The 16,830-nt window shown below is 41.0% G+C and overlaps 1 protein-coding gene across 3 annotated transcripts in view; it reads right to left on the bottom strand.

The window, feature by feature from the left end:
• LOC140346532 (transducin-like enhancer protein 4) overlaps positions 1 to 16,367 on the bottom strand; it is a 31,092-nt gene extending 14,725 nt beyond the window's left edge. For all 3 annotated transcript variants that reach the window (XM_072432646.1, XM_072432645.1, XM_072432647.1), the window contains exons 1-6: positions 16,303 to 16,367; positions 15,632 to 15,729; positions 13,650 to 13,713; positions 13,523 to 13,567; positions 6,524 to 6,586; positions 1,044 to 1,118 (exon numbers count right to left, since the gene is read on the bottom strand). In XM_072432646.1, the coding sequence (XP_072288747.1) occupies positions 1,044 to 1,118; positions 6,524 to 6,586; positions 13,523 to 13,567; positions 13,650 to 13,713; positions 15,632 to 15,729; positions 16,303 to 16,347 (390 nt within the window). In that variant the 5' untranslated portion in view covers positions 16,348 to 16,367. The remainder of the gene's footprint in view (positions 1 to 1,043; positions 1,119 to 6,523; positions 6,587 to 13,522; positions 13,568 to 13,649; positions 13,714 to 15,631; positions 15,730 to 16,302) is intronic.
• Between the last annotated feature and the right edge of the window lie 463 nt (positions 16,368 to 16,830).

Raw genomic sequence — 16,830 nt, 5'->3', positions numbered from 1 at the left:
TTATGAGTAAGTGTAAAGTTAAAATGGACAAATATAGCCTATGTGGACCGAGCAAACTCACAAATCATTGTGATGTGTGGTCATAAGTAAAATGTATGTCACTTCTACTAAATACAACAAGCAAAATATCTAAATTCCCTTTCTGTGTTTTGTTTCCAGTTCACCAATGTCATGGAATTAGAAAATGTCCTTGGGAGGAGACATACACCGATGCTATTCCATAACACATTGAGAACACAATTCAACTTAGAATATGAAACGACACAGAAATATCAGACATTTGTATGGCAAGCTTGGGAGAAAACGCTGGGCTGTGTCAGCCAGGCCGTTGTAAGGAGCCTGGCTGACCCTCCTGCGCCTCACCCCGTTTTTTCCCATGCTGGTTGGTTTTATTAGATATTCTGGAATAGGCGGGTCACATTTCTCATTGGTCAGCCTCACATCAAGGCACTTGGTATTTTTCCTAGAGATCAAGCCTGCAGGGGGGGGCAACTCCCCCCCTGGGGCAACATTCTTTGGCCCATCTTTATGATACCTTCACAAACAAATGCAGTTTGTCACACACCCGTTCTTCTCTTAGACTAATGATGCAGATAAAATATATCACTATTATGCAGATAAAATACATCACAGAAATATAATCATATATTCACATTTTATCACAACCAATGAAAGGACATACTTCAGTTTACTACATACTGTGGATACTACATACAGTGTATTACACAGGATCATTTTATACATAGATTTAATATTGTTAAGATGTTGTTTTGACATATATTTAATTAAACATTTTCCAAGAAAGGTTGTTCTCTTCAGTCTAGTTTAAGATTTGTTTCTCTGTGTGTGTGTGTGTGTGTGTGTGTGTGTGTGTGTCTGTGTCTGTGTCTGTGTCTGTGTGTGTGTGTGTGTGTGTCTGTGTCTGTGTCTGTGTCTGTGTCTGTGTCTGTGTCTGTGTGTGTGTGTGTGTGTGTGTGTGTGTGTGTGTGTGTGTGTGTGTGTGTGTGTGTGTGTGTGCGTGCGTGCGTGTGCAGTCCACCCACTCCGATGATGGCGTTGAGTTCAGCCATGGTGACCTGCTTGGCTCGCTCCACCGCCTGCACCACCTGCTGCTGATGCTGAAACACACACAGACGGACACACTTTAGTCCCTGATACACTGCGCCTGTGTGAGGTTTGGGAGAGGCTCGAAATGACCCTGACCTCTGTGGACACAACAGGAACAACATCACACCTCCTACGCAGGAACACAGGGCATAAATACGGAAACTGTCTTCAGACACGATCAGAAATGTCCTGCACACCTGCGAATCACAAGCTGCGCATTTTAATGTCTTAAAAGTTAATGGGTTTATGAACACTCCTTCACTTTGCTAGTTTTAGACCATTTCTGTTTGTTTTTTTAAAAATAGACAATTATTTGACAATGGCTTTCAGGTGTTAAGATTTTGGGGGACACAAAGACTTGGGTTGCCCTGTAGCTGGACTGCTGCAAAAAAAAGACACTTCATTGTGCTGAATGGTGTCCCCGGCAAATTTCAGCTGTTAAAGTTGCAAGGTTAAAGTAAGGTTAAAGTTTAATATATAGAACATGACTCAAAAGTGGCTGGACCATATAAATACAAATAATACAAATGATTCACAGAAAACTTACATTACATATTAAGCTAATTGATTTGAGTTGGTTATAAATTGATATAAAATAGTCCTAAATTTGAATATACATTAATTTTATTATTATTACAGCGTATTTATATAGCGCTTTTACACCTTCAAAGCGCTTGACTAGGTAATGTTGGTGAAGTGTCTTGCTTAAGGGCACAACAACATTTCCTCTGGCATCCCACTGTGGTGTTCCAGCAGTCTCCCATCCAAGTACTAACCAGGCATTGCATTACAATATTTACAATGGATATGTACCTAATTTAAAAACTGTCTTCAAATTACACAGAACAAAGATATAGATACAAAAAAAATTCATGAGCTGAACTCAAAACTATGTTCACATACATGTTCAAATATTGTTCACATGTCGGTCCAAATCTGTCTTACTGTGCAATTAATATGAATATTATAAACAGTCCCAGATCACAATGTGGTATATGAAGATACTGATGACGGCATGAATAGTGCACAGGTGTGCCTTAGGCTGGCCACAATAAAAGGACTATGAAAGGTTTGATTTTGTTTTATTGGGGGCTCTGGGGGTCCATTGTTGTGCCATTCATCCAAAACCATCACCTCATGTTGCAACAATTCATGGAGGCTGAAAACATCCCAGTTCTTGCATGGCCAGCACACTCACCAGGCATGTCACCCATTGAGCATGTTTGGGATGCTCTGGATCAGCGTATACAACGGCGTGTTCCAGTTCTTTATCCTTCAATGACCGTTTTAGTGGTCACACCAAATACTGACTGTTTTTTCCCTCCAGACCCTCACAATAAAGCAGACTGAACATTTCACAGTCTTTTTATTGTGGCCAGCCTAAAGCCTAGTACACACCGAGGCGTCAAATTCGCGCCTGATGCAGAAGTTGGACGCCTGTACATTTGAAGACAGACGCCCCCCGGACTCACATCCGTAAAATAGATTCAACAGCAGACGTGCGAGTTTAATTGCGGACCATGGCTTTGGTTTATTAACTTTACAAAGTCCAAAAGTGGCGGCGATGGGCACAGGGGCTTGTCTGGGACCCGCATATACTTCAGAGGTGAGCAGAGTTTAGTCAATATCATTATTTGCTCCAAGAGCTGCTTCTTGAGGATTTTTTTGTTTGTTTTGGGTCTTCTTCCGGGTCGGGTCATCTCTGATTGGCTGCTGCAGCGCATCTGCAGCAGAAAGTTGGACAAAGCTGAACATCTCGGCATCAGACGCGTGTCCAAAGCGTCGAGAGCGCCAAAAACGCAGGAATCGCTCCGCGGAAAACGCAGGAGGCGTTCGATGCGCGTTTACATAGACTTTGAATGTAAGCTGGACGCTTTGGACGCCGCGGTGTGTAACCCCCTAAAGCGGGGTGGGCAATTATTTTCCTCCAAGGGCCATATTCAAATCCAGGCAAGTAGCGGAGGGCCGGTCCGCGATCATTGGTGTGAAAAAAAAAAATCAAAAAAATTAAGTATCAAATAAAATATCACTTTTCTGTCAAATATAGGCTATTGACTATATCATTTAATTCATTTGACGTCATATTTATTAAGGATACAAGTGCAGACAGATGCCTAAGGGCAAAAAAAAAAAAAAAAGCCAAATATTACTTGACATGTTTGGCGGGCCGGATTATAAAGACAAACGGGCCACATGTGGCCCGCGGGCCGCAGTTTGTCCACCCCTGCCCTAAAGGCACACCTGTGCAGGATTCTTGCTGCCTCATCAGCATCTTGATATGCTACACTGTGAAGTGGGATAGATTATTAATTTTAATATTATTTGCTCAGACAGATGTGACACATTTTTAACAATATTTGAGAGATATTTTGTGTAACTAGAAAAAGGTGCATATTTTTGAGTTCAGTTCATGAGAAATGGGAGCAAAAACAAAAGTGTTGCATACATTTTTTGATCAGTGTAGTACAAACTTAGTCAAAGCTCCTACTATTCTCAAAGCTTCATTATGAAACCTGAGAAATCATGGCAAATGAGTAGGCGATCTTTTTTTTTTTTTTAGTTCAAACAGCCGTGCACCTGAGTCTGAGCAAATGTGATTTAAAAGGTGCTGGAGACACCTCTGAGTCATCTCTGTCTCTTTACCATTTACACAAATGCCCTCGCTCTCAATGTACTCACCACTGACCTTTACTTCAACACACACTTTGTCTTGTAAAAGCAGCCACACATATTACTGATAACATTAGCTACAGCACAGTAACAGGATGGAATGCAGAAACTAATTATATTACATATAATCCAATACATAATCCAATCTACACAAGAAACACAGTAAGTAAAAAGAAGTGATACATTTTTCTTTCAATACTAAATGTTCAAGGGTAAAATTAAAACTGTATAAGCTAAGCAATAACAACAACATCCCTTTATATTGTAGACCCAGATCACACTATACATTAGATTACATGATTATTTGGGTCATAATTGAAATAGCAATTATTTGAAACAATTGTATACTGTCGGTCTGACAAGTGGCTTTATTCCATATTTTCTGGGGCAGAACAAGCACCCATATCATTCAGCACATCATTATCATTAAACGTTTTGTTTATGGACAGTGATGGAAAGTAACGCAAATAGAATATATCACTTTGCAGTGTATATATGTGTAAGTTTTCCCCATCGCTGTATGTGTGTAATGGGAGAGTTCTAAACGTTTCATCTGGACAATATTTTAAAAATCATGCCAAAATTAACTTTCAGTTTGTACTGATAATTCCCTTTTGGGCTTTTTTCTGCTATGGATCACTCCTGGACTATTGAAGCTTTACTGCATCAACTTACCTTCATATATAACTCTGTCTCATAAACTCTGATATAAAAAGTACTTTGGCGGGAAAGAGAGGCATTAATGGAAGCAAGTTTGTCCTGTCCGTGTCTTGTAAACTGTGTACTGTATTGTATTGTATGTAAAACAATGTCTTTTTATTATCATGTGTTTTGGACCCCCTCGAAAATGAGATGGCACATCTCAAAGGGCTTTCCACTAAATAAATACATGCTTAATGGCACTGCCCTTGTACACATTTTCCCGATGAGGCCCAGTGTGTGTATATTTTGTTGATTTCTTATATAAAGATATTTTTATGTTCTGGACAAAAAGTGTACGCATGTATCTGGACGTACAAAAAAACAAAAAACATTAATTTCAAAATTCTATTGGAGAAAACTAGAATACTACAACAACAAATACTTGCAACAATAAAATCCAGGACCAGCTCTTGTTATTGCTTTGTGTCGATTCTCCTTATCCAAAATACCACAAGTCTGTTTCCTACCAGCACAAAGAAACGAATATACGCGGGGACAGGCAGAGCAAAGTCATCCAAAGGGTACACAGAAGGCAGAAGATTCACCTGCAGCACACATCAAAGTGGGCCTGAGATGAAAGAGCTTATCAGGTGTGGAAATGAACCGGACCATGAGGTTCAGAGACATGCCTGGCACAGAAGAAAACCACACCAATGTGAACGTTAAAAAAACACATTAGCAAACACCTCGTCAGAGGAATTTACTCTTCCTTAAGATTGTCACGCTGAGATATAATGCTTCAGAAAATACAGCAATAAATAATAACATTGATGCCCATTTTAGCAGGATAGTAAACCTTTTGGAAATATATTATAAAGAAAAAAGTTCCTGTAATCATAAAATGGCCCAATGAATCAAGAGTCATTGTTATCATTAATCTACCTTCAGCAACAACAAAAAAGGACAGAAAATGATTGTGTATCTTTTGTTTTTAGAATGATAAGTTAATTACTTTTCCTACATTAACTCTTTCGTGTAATCTTGAAAACTGTTTTTCTTTGGTGTTACGTCCGATTTTAAATTAACTGCAAGCATATTGGCTATTACGTCATTGTCTTTGACAGTGTATGAAAGAGAAAACATGGAGAATTAAACTCAAAACCTGTTTTCAGTTTTTAAAGGATTTTTTGGCCCGTATATTTTATTAAACAGCACAGGTCATTCTGAAATGGGGATGAGAGAGAAGCAGTAAATTGTCAGAGCCAGGATTCGACACTGCAGCCAGCCGCGCATGGAGCCTGGAATGTGCAGCCGCCTTAACCAGTTGACCACCGGGCAGCACTGAGCCCGGAGTTCTAACCACTGCACCACATCTAATCTGCAAACAATAGTCTAAAAACAAACCCACTCACACGCATTTAAACATTTGGTGATTAATAATACAATGGTGTTATGCCTTATATTGACTTGCTGCATCTGTGGCATCAAAACAATGCAGTGAAAGCTGCTTGGTGAGTGCCTGCCTCTGTGGGCCCGGGGTCTATGTAGCAGCACTACAGTCTAATGCCATTATTCCTAATCCACCCTAAACCCTCCTAATCCATGGCTAATCTGGAGGAGAGCTTTGGAGTCCCACACACACTTTTCCCTGCTGTTCCCACCCCTCACACAAACACGCTCGACTCCTCCAGAGAACCCATTTATCAGTCCCAAACACACAGCTCTGCCGTCTGCAATAAACAAAGTGTAAAATTCAAACGTGCCTCACACCTTCCACTGTAGGAGAACATATTGCTGCGCCTTAGCACAATATGCCCGAGCAGGTGGACAAACAGTCGCGCTTAAACAAACGCAAAGCTCTTCCTCACACGAGCGCTGCCAGCATGTGCATATGTTAGTGGGAGACATTTAATAAGTTTACTGCATATCTGGCTATCCCGAGCAGAGAGGATTAGCCCGGGATAATCTCTGGGGATGTGTATGTCTGTGTGAGGCTTTTGGGCCCACACTCCGCAGCACACTTCTTCTGCTCTTTTCAACAGTACGTGTCCTCCCTCTCCTCCCACCTGCGTTTAACCAACGCTGACAGCCGTGGGGGGCTTACCTCCTGAGAGAGGAAGGGGATGACTTGGGCACAGATTGCATTCAGACGTTTGACGATCTCCGCCTGTATGAGAGAGCAGGGAAAGCACAATTAGCACCAATACATTCTAATCCACCTACTTACAGTGCTTTAGCTGTGTGTTTGTAGATATGAGGTTTAGTATTTACATTAGGATCCATTTTCTTGATATATGCATATACACATGACCGTGCAAGAGAGAGAAAGAAACAATTGTGCCATTTGTCGGCTCGTGTAGGAATAAAGCAATAGTGTGTGTGTGTGTGTGTGCGTGTGCGTGCGTGCGTGTGTGCGTGTGTGCGTGTATAAAGAAAACAAAAACTCAAAGAAAAAAATACACCATTATTATGTAAAACAGGGTTGTGATTGGTCCCTAAGAAGGTGCAGTAGGATATAGACAAGATAGTATAATTACTGTTATATATATTTTAAGCGTGTTCAATACGGTAATAAGATACATAAACAATGACATACAGAAAAGTACACTAGCTTCCACAGCTAAGGGATATGATTAGGTAAGAGTATAATAATTTATGCTAATTACAAAGAGAAGGCATGATAAACTATAATGGTTTTGAGAGGTTATTTGCAACAGCATTATCTGATAATAAAACCTCTTTGAGAGTAATTAAATAAAAAGCTCAAACCTCAAAGCACCGACCTCTGAATTTGGTCAACGCCAATGTGAAATAAATATAAGTGTGACCTAATATAAACTGGGATTGATCTATGGTTTTGACTCAACGATAGACTGAATATAATAAAAATGTTATGAATATGTTTTGAGTCAAATCTTCAAGAGGAGAGTTCTACCAGGAAGTCAAAGCGTTCCATATGTAGTAAATGAACTGGAAGCAGGTCTCTGTGGTAAGGTGTTTCATGTAACCTTGTGAGGGCTGATCTTCCCCTCGATATCAGGGCTAACAGACGCCCCCGGAGGCCAAACACACCAACTACACACACACATACATCTGTATTCATCTGATGTCTTCACCACCCCTGGGCAGCCTTTAAAGATTATACAGGCCTGTCTCTGCTGCCTTCAGCTGGGGTTTAACACCACATTTCCTGATCCACTGGCCCAAAGGGAGTGCTAGCAGTGCAGCTCCAATCCACAACACACACAAACAACATGAGGAATTGCTCTGACTTAAAAAAAACACCACACTCTAACACTAAATATGTACGATTATGAAAATGAATTGTGCAAGGTTATCTATTTATTCAAAAATGCAATAAATGCAACCAGTCTAAGATATAATAACATCTATCTTAGAAAAAGCACTATGCAATTCACTATACAAAGCATTGAAAGAATTTATTCAAAAAGAGGTCCAGGTGGAAAATCTACTAATTAATAATATATCCAAACAAAACCAAGTTGAGACTTAGATATCAAATCATCATTTCAAATTGCTCCAGATATCCCCATAGTCCTGCCTGTCTGTGAAATCTTACAATAAAACTGTATTTAAAAGGTTGTCTTTCAATTTAACACAATGCATTTTTGACATTAAAATTAAATCAAACCAATTCGCAACAATCCCTGAAAAATAATGCCCATTCATTTGTCATCACAAGGTACAAACAAGAAAATGGCTTTAGTAAACCAGACTGTTCTGTGGGGCGACAATCTTCGGCAACTTTTGACATTGGCCACTGTGTTTGTGTGTTTGACCAACATGTTTGTTCACACCAAAGACCAAAGGAAAAGTCTCTTATCTGTCCTGAGGAATTGCACTGGGTTATGTACAAACCTGTGGGCAACTGGGATTTGATTCTTTGGTGAGCCAGTCCTGTCTTTACCCAGACGTATCATCATCGTCTCCGTGGATAAATAATAGGAATAGGATGGACCAGCAAACTTTGAGGTTAAGAACATGATGTCTTGATGTGAACCCTGTGTGGCCACAAAACACCAGGTAACCTCCAAGTTACTAGTCTGCAGTCAACTCTGACCAACGATCTGAGTCATGAACTATGTGGTGAAAAATAAAGTTTAAAACAATTTCTCAAACTGGGCGATGTGCCAAAAACGTATCACAATTTTTCAGAGCAGTGGTTTTCAAAATACTGCTCCGGTGGTTCTGCTCTAGTGCTGGTGTTAATCCAGTTTAGAGTCAGTAATTAGTGGGTTAGTTCTAGTTCAGACCTCGTTTAGTAGCCCTAGTCCAGACCTGCAATCGTCCCGTTATAGAGCAGGTTTAGATCTGGTTGTTTTATAGCCAAGATTTTAATTTCATCATGATTCAGCTTTATACTGACTTAAAGGCGCAATGGACGATTTTTCGGCGATTTGAGAACGCAGGCGGAAGTGCGCATGCGCACTCCCCCGTGCGGACCAATACAACACACACGTGCGTTAGTTTATTAGCGCAATGGAGCACATCGCATCGCTCGTCTCCCGTAGATTTCTGTCCACTTCTGAGTCAGCTCGAACTGTCTTTCTCCGTCTTCATTTTGCCCCGTACACTGAGGGAACTATATTATGATAGATCCATGCGCTTAGGCACGCGGAAATGTGGGGACGAACCGCACGCGGCTGCAGGTGAGCGATAGGTGCGTTTTATGATTGATACATGGCAGGACAAATGATTTATCCACACCACGAGGAAATAAGATAAAAAATTTGCTGAAAAAAATCGTCCATTCCACCTTTAAAGAGGTAACTACAATTGTCTGCCTTTTTGGAAAGTTCATACTTCACTGTGACTGGTTAAATCCGCCTGTCACTTACCCAAAGCTGACCAATAAGTATCATTTGTACTCATCTGTAACGCAATCATGGTGTGATTTGTAGAGATATGTAGTGAGATCGTGACTGGACTAAGTAAATGTTACAGACAATTAATATTAGTTTAGCTGTGTCTGGCAATGTTTGAAGTTGTAGAGGGTGTAGTGTTAGTAGTAGTACTATGTTCTACAGCCAATACTTTGAAGTAGCGACCAGTAGGAAGAGTATTTATTGCTCTTCTCACTTAAGGCTTAAGGCTCTTCAGTCGGACATGATTATAATGTTGAGAAGTTCAGAAACATTAAAGTACCGAGCGGTTGCCATCAGAAGTTGCCCAGGGGAGAAATAACAGACCCCACCCCTCACCCCGTTTCCCCAAGAGACACGCACGCGCACGCACGCACGCACGCACGCACACACACACACACACACACACACACACACACACACACACACACACACACACACACACACACACACACACATTAAAGTGAGGTGAGACTGTGGCCCTGGAGTCAGATTGGGTCAGATAGAAGATCAAATGTCCATCTCCCCCACAGAGCTTTGTAAGCACCACATCAGCAGCACTACTTTTCACCAGCAGCTAATACATCTAATGGACCCCAGCGCACACAGGCTGCCCTCCCCCGAGGCATGAGGTTAGGCTGGGAGTGTGAGACGCGCAGCCATACTCACCCAGACTGAGGTAGTTTAAAAGACTAACGATGGATTATTATAGACTGTGCAAACAAATAGTCAACTTTAAGGAGGCATAGTATGCAAAATCAACTTTAATGAGCTTTTCACCTTTTTACAGCTGATTGCTCATCATTAATTTACTCAAAGTTGTATCTTAATTGATTCCTGTCTGTTTGAGTAATCTGTATTGAGTGCTCAGAAAATTCCTGTTTTCACCTACCCCTTATCTCCACCCACATCCATGTATTATTTTTTGACATGAAAAAAAAAACAAGAAAAAAAAACAACACATAGCTACTTTGCAAAAATAAAAACATGTACCGGTATATGACAATCTGCTGCTTGTTACGGTGAGTATACATTTTGCAGTTTTGAACAGGAAGTCAAAGGACCAGTCTCTATTACTAAGCCTTTCAAGATCAATACTTCAGTTTACAGTGAAAATGTAAAATGATGACCTACTTTTGTTATAATTCAATACTAAGTACCTGAAAAAGCATAATGTCTCCTTTAAAGATGGGGTACCGGATTTTCAAACCACAAAAATGTGAAGTATGTATATAAATCTGGCTAATATAACTAGTTCCTGGCTCACACAGACCCTTTGGAAAATTGTTAATATTCACATGCATTCATTTTTGCTTGCAAGGCTTTAAAACTGCTTTTTTCAGATGGAGAAATTAAACAGGGGCATATCACCAAAGCTCAGTCAGTCAGCTCTTACTTACAGCTTACATATGGCTTACAGCTCTTACTTCTGGGTTGGCAAAAGATAAAATACTTTTTCCTTTAGTTGCAGACAATGCACCGCTGACTGATTTTGTCACAAAGTGCTGCTTCTACAAGATACTATTCACTTTATTCTGGAAGCTACCGCAAGTGTGGCCATTGTGTCATCTCCTTCCGCTTATGTTGTTAACATAGGGCTGCAAACCTCGAGAGAAAGTAAGTTCTACACAGACTAAAAAGCACATTTCAAGCCGCTTAGAGAATAGTTGCATTGTTGAATTAATGGAGCAATTAATGGAGAAAACATTTTACACAAACCTATCAACTTTATATCATATTTTAGCAGCAAGACTTTTCCCTTGTTCTCCACTTAGTGAACGGAGTTCCCGCTCTACTGGAAGTGTCAACAGAAGCCAATCCATGGCAAAAAGAGGAAAAGTGTGCAGGGCGGAATAAGGTCAATATAGGGTCAATATAAAGAACCTTTATTTGTCCCACTGAAGTACCCAAATATCAAAGGTATCTATGCCTTTCAGAATGGTGAAAAGTTAGCACAGTTGCCATAGCAATATTAGCAACATTATAACTACAACAAGCAATATAAAAATGTTGCTTGTTGTAATTGTAATGTAATTACAACATTAAATGTATATAGTTGAGATAAAAAAAATACTCTAAATAGCCCATAAACATAAAGCTAAAACCCATAAAAAGCAAAGTTGGCTCTCTAAATTGTATATGTTTAACACTGACATCAATATTTTCAATGAGGTTTATAGTACAGCAGGTTGTGGGAAATAGTTAGTCCTGTTATATAAAGCCTACATATTTCTCATACATAACACATGTGACAGATAAAACTGTTGCTTTATTTGGCATGTTTAGGCTTAATGTTAATCTTAGAAATATATCCTGTAAAATCAATACACACATTCTCAAACTATGTGTTGTTCAAATTAATAGACAATGAATATGTATATGTATATTATAATAGGACTGACTCCACCGAATCAGTCAAATCAGAGTCAAATCAGCCAAAGAGCCCCGTGTCTGCCGCTGTAAAATGAGCTGTCAGAGCTGATTGAAACCACTGCCACTCTTCAGTATCACATTGTCTTATTGGCTTCCTTTTTTCAGCACTTTCAGCCACGCGCTCTCCCTATCCCCGGTTTGCCTTATTCCTCCCATCGTCCCGCTAATTTGCAATTGATTATCTGTCCTCCAGCAACTCGCTCCTCTGCGCGCCTCCTCCTCCCTCATTCGCCTCCTCTCTCCTCCCACCCCTGCTCTGTCGACGAGTCAATTTCTCTTTAACGAGCGCTACATTTCACTCCCCAGGCACCCGGGCCCTTCTGTGTAAATAAAACAGAGAGCCGAGCCAGAAATCAATGGGCCTATTACCCCCAGAAAATGCTAAACAAGCAATATTAGCAATTCGCCTGGAAGTGGAGGCCCCAGCTCCTAATGGCACGGTAGATCTATCCGCCGTGCTTTCAGACTCCGCATGCACTCTGCTGCTGTAACCATATACTGTTACTGTCCTGATCTCTACATTATTGATATATACTGTGTCAAGTTGGGATTATATAAAACTTGTATGTTGCCCCTAACTGTAGACTGTAAATGTGCAGCAATAACTGAGACAAGTCAAAGCAAATTTCAAATGTTGAAGGGTGTAAGCCACCTCCCAGTAAGAATATTATGGATTTGATCATAATAGAATTGTCCAATATCTCTCGTGTTACCAATTTCTTACAACCCCAATAGTAAAACAATCAGTTTCTATGTAGATGTCATTTCATTGACTTGAACGTTCTACAATATGGCCACCTGTGACTTGGCCTGGTGGCGTCATCTGATCGTCTCCATGGAAATACGTTTCATGCCATATTGTGGACCATTCTAGGCCAAGCACACCAGAGATGTGACATAGTGCACACGCTCCGCCATGATGTTTTTCAAGCGACAATTGGAGCTATTGCCATCGAATGAACAATTCAAAGCGAACTATTTAATCTTTAGATCAATAAAATGTTCTTTAAGTGGAGTCCGAAACAGTGCAATGTCATGAATTCAACTCAATGGTGTTCCCCCACCTCAAGCCCATAGTGGTGTATTAAAATAAGGTGCATCTCCTCTTCACGCTCATAAATAGTAAACAGTTCCTAAAGCAGACTGGTCACACGGGCTTGACAGAGGAACCACAATCTCCACAACAGCAGCATAAACACAAACACTTAGACAGTGCGTTTATAGCCTACTATCACATTCACCAGACAAGTGTGATTAGTGCGAGTGCGAGGAGCTGCTACCTTCACACACTGACAACCAGCAAACAGCTCTGAGTAAATGTCTGCTGCGGCCTGTGCATACAATCTGAATAAACACGCGTGGAATATATATAGGGCAAAAACACACATGGAGAAGTAACAAAGACAAGGCGAGCCATTTATCACGGCGCTCGCACACACCATTTCCCTGGCCCATTTAACCTGGCAGCTGATGTGTGGTTAACAGAGACATTTATGCTAATGACTGGCTGTGTTTAAAAGAGGCAGCAGTAATGTAAAGGTGAAATCCTCATTCACTGCACTCATTTTTCACACCATTTCCTCATTCGCTAACGCTGACGAATTTCTCCTTAACTTCACACCAGAGCTAAGCTACAACAGTTGAGATGACAAATGACACTGGCTTTTTCCAAGTACTAAAGTGGGAGAAATCTATTTACATGAACCTCTACATAGACAAAAATGCTGTTGTTCCAAAATAATCTACAACAGCTACAACTGATGATGAATATAAAAGGTGCTTCTTACCTGCTTGTGCATCTCGATGTTGAGCCCGTACGACATTTCGTAGTACTGAGGAGACACAGATCAAAGCCAAATCAAGCAAATGCATTCAGTCTTTTAGCATAATTTCCACATCTGAGCGAGGACTCACCATGACATAGTGTCTTTGCATCTCCGTCTTCTCACTGGCCAGTTTCTCACACTCCAGCTTGAGACTGTGAGGCGAAAAGAAAATCTTAGTCATTGTCAACAGCATTTTTATGAGTCTTGAAAAATGTGATTTAAATTATTACACCAACATATCAGAAAAGCCATGACTCTAAATCTCTGATACCATTTCCAGCAGCAGATGACAAAATAATAACAAAGTAAGAATGGTAACATCCTGTTTTCTTCCTACATTTGCATTTCTAAATTTGCTTACAACTAAAACAAAGATAAAAAACTAGACCAGATTCCCCTTGAGAGGCAGACACTTACTCAGCAGGTACGGAGCAGTAATTAATGGATCAATAGGTGACCGCACAAACCTCATCATATATTTTTTACAGTGCGAAGAGGATGCTCAAACTGCACCATAGACAAAAAGCAGGAGGATAATGAGGATCCATCTTAACAGTGGTTACACTTAAGCTTCAAATGTTGCTTATTACAGGAAAAAAGCTTAAGCATCTGCTACTTAGGACAATGGCCAGGTGGGCGATGCAGGTAATGTCAGGACACACAAGAATGCTGTATGCTCCCCGCGGGGATTGGAATGAAACAAAAAAACGAGTTTCATGAAGCCTTTGCAGGCAAACATATATAAAAGAACAAAAAGACCAAGTCATTTTAGAAAATAAAGCTGGAGTGGCCTATTTCTAAATCACGATGCAAAAATTCAACAAAAACAAATATAAATCCAGCCACATTCAAATATTTGACAACGAGGAGCAATGTAGACCTCTGTCTTAAAGGCTCAACAGCAACTGTTGGTTTTGAGTAGAACAATAAATTCTGGGGAAGAAATAAACACTAATGTATCAAACTGCAGAGCAATTGTTCCGAATTTTACCCTGGTTTTACAAGCAAATGTATGGATTTATCTTATTTTCAGCTAAAAAGAACCTACTTATCTTATATATGTATATCATTTTAATTATAAATGGTGCTGTTCTATAATGTGCATGTGATTTAAATGTGGGGTCTTCAATTTTCACTCAAAAATAAACTGTCCAGTGTATAATTACAAATATTTGCTCTATGAAATAATGTTTATCTGAATGATCTATCTGTGAGTTTGTGTGCGGACCATCAATTGCACAACAAGTTCCTGTATCCACAACACAAAAAATGCCTTTTCCTTTTTTTGAGATAAAGAGATTTGACACATCTGTCAAGACATCCATTCCCTCCGTACGTTGTCTTGTAAATCTGCTTGCCCTATGGAGTCCATTCATCCTCGGGACAGGCGAGAACACCACAAGCCTGCTTCATCTCACAAGGCCATTGGGCTATAATTATGGGTTGGCCAGAGGTGGGCCATTATTATGCATTGGTATCATGTTTTTGGTTCTGCCCTGAGCAATGTATTTCACACTTCATCATGTTGGCTAAAAGTATTTCACAGCACTTGCACTAGGAGAGAGACGTGAAAACCAAGGTTGATGGGTTCACCTGCCGAGAGAGCGCTCGTGATAGATGACCTCAAACAAGTGCAGTCTTCCTCAAGGAATTCATTCACAGTATGCAAATTTAATTTCCAGGCAAACATCTGTGTTTGCCTTTTGATTTCATGTCACTGTGTCATGCATTTACCAGAACATTATTGTCACAGAAGATGATTCATATGCTGTGGTTTTGGCAAGAACCTTCAAACACAAAATCCATTTTAGTCTTTAATATAATTCTGTAATAAACTAGATACAAGACTTTAACCTGCAAGATAATATTCTATTATCATATGTAGATATATAAGTAGTGTTTTCCCAGTAAATTGGAGGTGGATATCAACGACCACTGAACTGTATGTCTCCAGTCACGGTTAAACAAGTGACATGTAATAATAACTCCAAACTAAACTGCAAACTAAAAGGTGAATGCAGAGCACTTTGTCTCCATTGCTGAGCTGTTGTTGATGCTGGCTGCACTTACCTGTGGTACTGGGCTTGCAGAAACTGAAACTCCTCCTTGATGCGGTCACAGGACTCTGTGACAGTGAATTTGAACGGCTGACCCTGCTGGTGCGGCACCTCCAAAATGAGCCCAACCCACAGGAGAGAAGAGAGGAGAGAAGAGATGTAAGACAAAAATACATCCTGTGTAGCAATAGGATTAAGATAATTTAATCAAACAAATGACTTACTAAGCAGAAAACAAATAAAACAATTTAGGCAATTACAAGATATGACCACGTGATTTAAAGCCCCATGCCCCAAGTTCAGCACCAAATAACCTTGACTCTTAATATTAACACCAACTTAACTGTGACCCTGACGTGACCCTAAGCTTGTATTGGATTTAAATGAATTAAATAGATGCGTGGTGAGATGACTTCATCTTTATGGGAAACAGCAGCCCACTTCTCATTTACGCGCGCACGCGGCTCAGAGTCGAGGGTGACAATACGCGCCTGTGCTTCAGATGGCCTTTCGCCCCGGATTCCGCGCACACAGACGGCGCACACACAGCTGCACCGGCGACAATGGGCGCGATTGTGCGCTCGCGGGCGCTCGCGGGGGCACGGGAACTGACTGAAAGTGATTACGCGCGCGCGGCTGCTCATCTGCGCACTGTCTGGGGCCGCGCGCGGGCTCAGCACTTACCGGATGCCGCGCCGGGGGGTACATCTTACTCAGATCTCGAATCATTAAAAAAAAGCAAAGGCAAAGTTCCTCTTGCGCGGAAACAAAAAGCACGGGACGCGTCGGGCTGGTCAGTCAGTGGGAGCCGTTTGGGAAAACATCCTCAAAGTCCATTCTTGGTCGAACAAGTGCGAGTTTAGTTCATTTCCCCCGATATTCTTTCGCAAATGCCATCAAACTGAGTGTCTCCTGTTCGGTGGTCCTTGTTCACAATCCTTCCCGGTGAGTTCCGTCCGTGTGCTAATCTCCTCCACACATCCCAGCGGCGGCGGCGGCGGCAGCAGCGGTGCACCTCGCAGACTGGAGCGGACAGCCCGTGCTACGCCAAATTTAGAAGCAGCCAGTCGAGCGGACGCAATTACACATCCACGACGATTACGCGAGCCCCGTGTAGCGTGACGTCGGGACGTGTAGTTTAATTCATATTAGTCGATAATGAGCGCCGCCGACTCGCGCCCGGTCCAAAGAACTACAACTTCCCGGTTCGCT

The sequence above is a fragment of the Eucyclogobius newberryi genome, unplaced genomic scaffold (genome assembly GCF_026437365.1).
Source record: "Eucyclogobius newberryi isolate DKJ021-1_F unplaced genomic scaffold, fEucNew1.0.hap1 SCAF_6, whole genome shotgun sequence".
Taxonomy (NCBI): Eukaryota; Metazoa; Chordata; class Actinopteri; order Gobiiformes; family Gobiidae; genus Eucyclogobius; species Eucyclogobius newberryi.
Note: the sequence above shows the minus strand (reverse complement) of the source record. Positions and strands in the feature narration are given on the sequence as shown.